This window comes from Cebus imitator, unplaced genomic scaffold (assembly GCF_001604975.1).
Source record: "Cebus imitator isolate Cc_AM_T3 unplaced genomic scaffold, Cebus_imitator-1.0 Scaffold202, whole genome shotgun sequence".
Classification (NCBI taxonomy): Eukaryota; Metazoa; Chordata; class Mammalia; order Primates; family Cebidae; genus Cebus; species Cebus imitator.
In genome coordinates this window covers 2,576,274-2,583,976 of record NW_016107517.1, presented here as the reverse complement: position 1 = coordinate 2,583,976, position 7,703 = coordinate 2,576,274, and the positions used below count along the sequence as shown (strand labels likewise).

At 40.4% G+C, this 7,703-nt stretch overlaps 1 protein-coding gene across 50 annotated transcripts in view; it reads left to right on the top strand.

Moving 5' to 3' along the window:
* Positions 1-7,703, top strand: part of MAP4K4 (mitogen-activated protein kinase kinase kinase kinase 4) — a 190,617-nt gene that overhangs the window by 136,728 nt on the left and 46,186 nt on the right. For all 50 annotated transcript variants that reach the window (XM_037745504.1, XM_037745494.1, XM_017547909.2 and 47 more), the window contains exons 10-12: positions 2,556-2,731; positions 5,378-5,450; positions 6,875-7,085. In XM_037745504.1, coding sequence (XP_037601432.1) covers positions 2,556-2,731; positions 5,378-5,450; positions 6,875-7,085 — 460 coding nt within the window. The remainder of the gene's footprint in view (positions 1-2,555; positions 2,732-5,377; positions 5,451-6,874; positions 7,086-7,703) is intronic.

The following is a 7,703-nucleotide window of genomic DNA, read 5'->3' as shown; positions in this document are numbered from 1 at the left end:
GTTGCTCACCTTTTGGTGATTTGCAGTTCTCTTTTCCCCTGTGTTGTTGCACACTGACACCCATCTTCACACCAGTTTTCTTCATACTTCTCCCTTTACCTCACTGTCCTTGCCCCCAACACATTTCACCATTCTTTCCCCTCTATCTTCTGCTGGCAGGATTTTTCTAAATTTTTTGTACACTGTCTTTAATCACATTTGACTTCATATGGCTCCATATGGCTATCTAATTCCATTTACCTGTTTTTAGAATGGTTTTTATTGCCACACAGTTGTAAGCATTTTAGCCCCAGTTGCCACACAGTTCTAGAGGTTTTAGCCCCAATCAGTCTTTTGTCTTAAGACATAATAACTCTGGACATCCATGGGTGGCCACCCATAGGGAAACCCAATGTGTATAGCAGATATCACCAAGGAATCGGCTATGGAGCTGGAGTGACTCTTTACCCAGTTCATGCTAAACTAAGTAGTACTCATTTTTTCCTTTATTTATCTCTGTCAGATTTTGTTGACAGAAATCTATACTGGAAAGATTGCTAAGTTAATGGTATCTTCAGGGTACCTCATACTCTGATTATTCTGGTCATTAGCTACAGTTTTGTATTAACCACTGTGTGTCCAACATACAGTGATACAGAGAGACAGTGGTAGACAGCAATAAATGCTTCCTGTGTTCTTTTTTTTAAAACTGGATTAGATGACACATTTCATCCATTTATATCCCTGTTCTCATGTTATCTGAGTATTCTAAAAGGATGAGATAATTATAGACCCCTCTTCCTTCGTGATTGCTGTCATCCACCTAATGTAAATTCTACTTTTTTTCCCCCTTTTTTGAGAAATGGCTTTCAGAAGATGATCAATGTCCTTCTGCCAGTAGAACTTGATTGTTGATTTTAGAAAATATATTGTAGATCATTGATTCCCAAATGTTCATCTGTGGATACAATGCATAGGAATCCTTTTGGAATCTTTTAATTGATAGTTCCAAGTTTTTGGTCTGGGGAGTGACTCAGGTACTTTTATCTTTGATAAACTCCCCAAAATGATCTTTGTGGATATTGGGTCTTAGAAATCTCTGTGTTAAAGTATTTCACTATACTGTATAGAATGTTTATGTTCCTCATTAAACAGAATAAAGTAACAGCTACTTTAAATGACTTTAAGGGCTTTTGTCTGAGCTTACCCTGACATATTTTTTCATTCTTTTTTACTTTTCATACTAGCATCAGAAAATAACTCATTATTCTCTAACACTTCCCTACTTTTGTTCCTATCGTTCCTTCACTCTGGAAAGTTGTCTTCTCTCTCCTACCTTATGAATGTCAAGTATCCTACTTTTTCTTCTTGTCTGATCCACTGTAACGGGTTTTTTTTTTCCCTCCTCTGTAAGTTTGATATACGTCTGCTGTTGTGTATACCTAAATTTCCTCCACTTTATTTCCTATGTGTATGTGTTAATAGAGCCTGATATAAACAAATGCAAATAGTTGATACATAAATATTTGTTGAATTGAAAAAAAATTAAGTTTTAATGGAAATAACAATATAAGTGATTCTTAAAAAGCAGTGAAGTAAGTGGAAAGAGTGAACTAATTTTCTAACTCACATTTTTAAAGACTGAATACCTCATTCATTCAACAAAAATTTATTTCATACCTATTGTGGTGTGCATGCCTAGTGTTGAGCATTGCCCACAGGTTGAGATGTAGGAACCAGTTTTTGACCTGTACCGTTTCAACTTTGCAACAGGAAAGAAACATAAAGTATGCAGTCTGTTAAAAGCAGATAACCCCAGAAGAAAGCCTCCTAACTTGGGGCACATAGGGCAGAGTGTTGCCAGGAAGATTTACCAGAAGTGGTGATTCTTGAGATGGGTCTCAAAAAATAGGATAGGTAAGAGTGTCTTAACCAAGGCTAGGGCCGTTGTCCTCATGAGCCGAGCATGGAGAAACAGGCAGAAGTAAAAGTGGCCAGCATGGCAAGTGTGAGTGACAGATTCATCTCTCTCCCTCACCCCTTAAAAAAAGAGCAACAACTATAATATCCTTCTTTGTACATTAAACAGAGGGAACCGACAAATCAACCAGTTTGGAACTCGGATTGAAATGCCAAATTAACAGGTTCAAGAGCCCCAGCAGTTGGACATGGGCTCTGCTCCTTTTCTTATCTCATTGTCTGTCCTTGTCTTCTAGGTACCAGATATCTGTCCCATCTGCCTTCATTTTAGCAAAGACCTCCCTCTACCCCCTTGCCTCCTCCACTCCTGTAATTAAGTGATTAATGTGCGATATTAGATTTAAACCCAGTTCATTTAAATCCCTATTTGTGGTGTGTTGTTACTGATGTGATGCGCCACTTAAACTGTTAATTTAATGCTCCTGATCCTCAACAGTCCTAAGTTCCTATTTATTTCATACATTATTCCCATGTATTCGCAGAATGTTCACACTGAATTCTGAAGCTCTTCTTTATTTTGAGGCTTGTAAGTTACTGATATTTTGGATCTTTACTCTTTGTGGTGGAAATTTGATGATTTTTTTCACTTCTTACAGGTCGAAGAAATTTTTTAGTTTTATAGAAGGGTGCCTGGTGAAGAATTACATGCAGCGGCCCTCTACAGAGCAGCTTTTGAAACATCCTTTTATAAGGGATCAGCCAAACGAAAGGCAAGTTAGAATCCAGCTTAAGGATCATATAGATCGTACCAGGAAGAAGAGAGGCGAGAAAGGTACTAAGCCTGTTTTTGTTTTCATCCTTTAAAGTTTTTATTTTTAGGTTCTTGTGAACTAGAGTAGGCCACCCTCTTCCAAGCAGTGAGAGTGCTCATTGGCCAGTGCTTGCCTGGTTTCTCTCAGCTTGGAGTTCAGTGCTTAGGCCTGGGTTCCAGCCTGGCTCCGAGTGGAGTTGGCTGGAGCTTTGGGGTGTGTCAGCAAGCTTGTAGCAAATGCATAGGTATTACAGTGGGATGCTTTTCTTGTTCCTGAGGGTCATGTCATTGTTGCTGCTCATTTTACTTGATTATGGATGTGTTCATGGCGCATTTCACTGGGGTTTATTTAACGTCTGCTGTGAGCATCACCATCAGTGTGTTTCTGTATAATTCTCCTTATCAAGAACCCCTGCCCAGGCTTTTTTATTGCTCTACTCTGTTACAAGTGGTGTGGTGGTATGGGCCACATGCATAGCCAGACTACTTTGCTTTTAGTAGCATGCACAACACAAGCATGCTCTTGTGCTAAATAGTAAAGATGAAAGATGTTTTTCTCTTCCCAGTATCTTTGTTTTATGTCTTTGTACATACTTCGCCCACCTTCCTGGAATGCTCTGTGTTCTCCTTCTGTCCAGCAAGGTGCAGTTCAAGCATCATCACCATCTTTACTAAAACTTAACCTTCTCTCTGAGGCTGCTAGCTCACATTGATCTTTCTCTTTTGTGGGTCCTTATAATAACTTTATAGAAAACGCTTGGACAAGCGGTATCCTATTATTTTTTGGTATTCAAATTTCCAGGTCAGAGAAGAAACTAAAAAGAGCATATTCAAGGCAGTAAAAGAATTGGTCAAAGTCTGGAGGCCTTTCTGCCTATACTGGTAGTCGTCATTAAGTCATCATTGATGTTCAGAATAAACTTTTTCCTTCTGATATGCTTAGTTATAAAAGTAATTAAGCTTTGTACATTAAGCTATGCATTTGTAACACAGTGAACTAAAGCTTGAAAACAAGACTTTTTTCCTTAACTCTCAATTGACATGGAAGCCCCGTTTAGGAAAAAAATATTTGCATATTGGATCGTTTTCCCATGACTTTACTTTGTAATAATAGCTAACATTCATGGAACATTTGGCAGACAACTCAGATCATCTCACATTTTCCTCATCACCCACATTTTGCAGATGGAAACAGCAGAGCACCTTCCCTTCATTTCAGTCTTCAAGTCACAGTGACCTCTTTATTTTGTCTTTGGGTTTACCTTCCAGACACCATCAGCCTCTTGTCAATAATTAGTAATTTGTAGTCTAAAATTATAAACATAGCAGAGTACCTATTTTAAGGATTCTGAAGATTATTTAAGCTGGAATTTCCCTTAGAAGCTAGCATAGTATATTAAAATTATATAACTTTGATGGTCTAGCTTGCAGAAGAACTTATATATGTAGACTGTCAGAGTGGCATAGAACCATATTTTGAGTGAAGGAAACTAATTTTTAGTCTCTCTCCCTCTCTCTCTCTCTCTCTGTCTGTCTCTCTCTTTTTTTTGAGACACAGTCTTGCTCTGTCACCCAGGCTGGAGTGCAATGGCGCCATCTCTGTTCGCTCAGCCTCCTCCTCCTGGTTTCAAGTGATTCTCCTGCCTCAGCCTTCTGAGTAGTTGGGGTTACAGGCTTCTCAGTGCACCACCACACCCAGCTAATTTTTGTATTTTTGGTGGAGACAGGGTTTCACCATGTTTGTGAGGCTGGCCTCGAACTCCTGACCACATGATCCTCCTGCCATGCCCTCCCAAAGTGCTGAGATTACAGGCGTGAGCCACTGCGTCTGGCCTGATTTTCATCTTATAATATGTCTTTGAAAAAATAGAAGTGTTTGTGTCTGGACTTTGTTTTTAAAACTCTTCAACCTATCTGGTTTTTAGATTGATTTCTAGAGTGAAATTGCTCACTGAAAGTTGGATATTGACATTAAGTTAAAGGACCAATAAAATGGTCTTTTGAGAAAACTGTATAAAACCTATAGAACTGAAATGAGTTTCAGCTTGTTTGTTTGAAGCCTGGCCTAAGTACAGCAGATTTTAGTCTTTCTTTTGCTGTATGGTTTAATTAGTTTTCCCCTGGTTTGCCCGGTTGGTTTGTGGGTACATTGGGCTTGTTTTCCCTGTTCCTGGTTAATGTCTCACTTTGTGTCCATCGCGCGGGCTTTCTTCTCTGCCACAGTCTCTGTGGATCCCTAATTGCAAAAATCACCAAATAAAGTCTCTTGGTTGCCTTAGTTTCAGCAGTTACATCTCTTTTTGAATTTTGGCATCAAAGTGGATTTTGGTGAATTTACTAGTGCCCTCAGGTCTTTTTTCCTGTTTGTCAGGGGCTCTGGACCCCCTCTTGTGGTCCTGCACCTCCTCAGCGGTGCATCGCCATACAAGGTTAGCTCGAATGCCATGGAATCAGCTTTTCTATGGGGAGTAAGGCCGGCCAAGGAATAGATGCTGTCACTATGAGAATGTGGTGTCTTGCCCCTCCTCCCCAAGTTCTCCATACAAGATGCTGTTTTCACAGGGAACTTGTTCATTTTCTGCTGTGATGCTCCTGGAGATGCTTGTCTGAACAGGCATGTGTCAGGACTTGTGAACTGTCCCATTTACCTTTTCCTTTTCTTCATAGATGAAACTGAATATGAGTACAGTGGGAGTGAGGAAGAAGAGGAGGAAGTGCCTGAACAGGAAGGAGAGCCAAGGTAACCACAAAGCCACTGTTTAGTATTCTGCTTTATGAAGAGATTTAGCTTTATGTTGTACCAGGATTTCAGAAGACTCCTGTGTGGTACAAGAAATCTTAAATTACTTAGACAGTGCCTTACTGTCTTCCATTCTTCTCTATTCTTGGCAGATTCCTGTTAACATTTTTCTCCCCTGGATTTTCTTACCCTGTGGTTCTTTACCAAGGGTTGTATTGTGTCCCCTCCCCCAGTCACTGAGAAATGTGTGGGCTGGGCAAGGGAGAGTACCCCAGCATTTATTGTTCCAGAAGTCATAGACGGTGAAGGTGCCATTGAACATCATTTCTTGTGGTGTACAGAACATGCCTACACACAAAGAATTGTCCTGCTCATGGACCAGCAGGACTATGTGTGTCCATAAATAATTTTATGATCTGTATTTTAGTTTATTTCTGGTTTCCGAAGATTCAGTAAAGCAGAAGGTTAAGGAGTTCAGACTGGTTGCATGAACTTCATAACAACTGATGAATCAGAGAATAGAGGATGTTTGGATTTTAATGATGAGTGCGCCTGGCAGTTGTCCATGCTGCAGTATGTGGCTGATGAATTGAACAAAGGGAGGGTAGAAGGGCATCTCAAGAGACTGTGGGGAGCCATGTGCCAGAGAATGGGACTTGGAAGAGAGAGAAGAGAATTTATTGAAGCTACTCCATAATCTGTTTTTTTTCCCCTTATGTAGAAGAAGATTTTAATCCATTTTAGACTAAGAATTTCAGAGGAATTGGAACTGATTTCATGAGCAATATAATTGTTTTTGAATAGGAGGAGCACTGTATGATGAAAGAGGCAATTTAAGGAGCTATGTTTGCCATGCTGCTCTGGATGCTGTGGCAGTGGAGAAGTAACTCAGTGGGGAGATAGCTAGGAAGGGTGTGTTTAATTGATCTGTACAGTGGCTAATTCATAGGACCTGCTTGGGCTCAGCTGCTGACCTGGAACTAAGAAAGTGGGAAGGAATTCATGATAGGACTTGGCGGTTGACCAGACAAAGACACAGAAATGTTGTAAATACTGAAGAGTGGTCTGATGGTTCTGCTTACTGAAGAGAAATAAGGTGGTAAAAGGATGACTAGTGAAATGAAACAGGGTGATTTCAACTGTTCTTTTACTGAGTTTGAATTGTTGTGAGAATCTTAAGTAGAAATGTCTTGTGAAGCAGACATCTAGGACAGCATTTTAAGATATTTACTAAATGAATAAAATAAGATATAGAACAATTGATTTGTAGATGTAGTCATTTCTGTGTATGTATTAGTTGCCTCTCTGGAGTCAGAGGAACTAGAGTATGAATGTAGAAATGGAATAGGATGCTGGTGCTGCTGTCTCACCTAGAGGACAGTGTGATCTGTGCACGCCCCTGAAAGCCCTACTTTCTCCTGCAGTTCCATTGTGAACGTGCCTGGTGAGTCTACTCTTCGTCGAGATTTTCTGAGACTGCAGCAGGAGAACAAGGAACGTTCTGAGGCTCTTCGGAGACAACAGTTACTACAGGAGCAACAGCTCCGGGAGCAGGAAGAATATAAAAGGCAACTGCTGGCAGAGAGACAGAAGCGGATTGAGCAGCAGAAAGAACAGAGGCGACGGCTAGAAGAGGTAGCAAAAGGAAAATGTCCAAGTTGGTTGGTCTTTTCTCTTTCCGCATTTACACTGGTAGTGAGCCACTCAAAGGAATATCCTCTGTAGCTTCCTGGGGTAACACATATCCCCTGGCACAGCTGTTTACGTAACTTATGAAAGAAAGCTTATGCTTTGGACTGGCAGGCCTTCACATTCCTTGAGGCCTTAGAAATGTTTTCCTTCCTTGTAAAAACTTTGGGGATCTACGCCACAGTTACTCATCAACATACTGTGTTAGATGCAGAGCAAATGTCCCAAAGGTGGCATCAGACCAGTTTTGTGAAGTCTTTGCATTATGGTTTAAGTTGGCTTGCTCAGGCTTGACCTGATTGCTTTTCCACTCTCAGCCTCTGGTTCCCAGTTTGTATGTGCATGTTTTTCTGAAACTTCAGACTTTTTCATATGAAATTTTTTTTTCTCTCTAAATGCCTTAACTTTAGGTATACTTAAGAGCAGGGGATGCGGGACAGATAGCTAATGCATGTGGGGCTTAATACCTAGGTGGTGGGTTGACAGGTGCAGCAAACCACTATAGCACACGTTTACCTATGTAACAAACCTGCATGTTCTGCAATGTATCCCAGAACTTAAAGT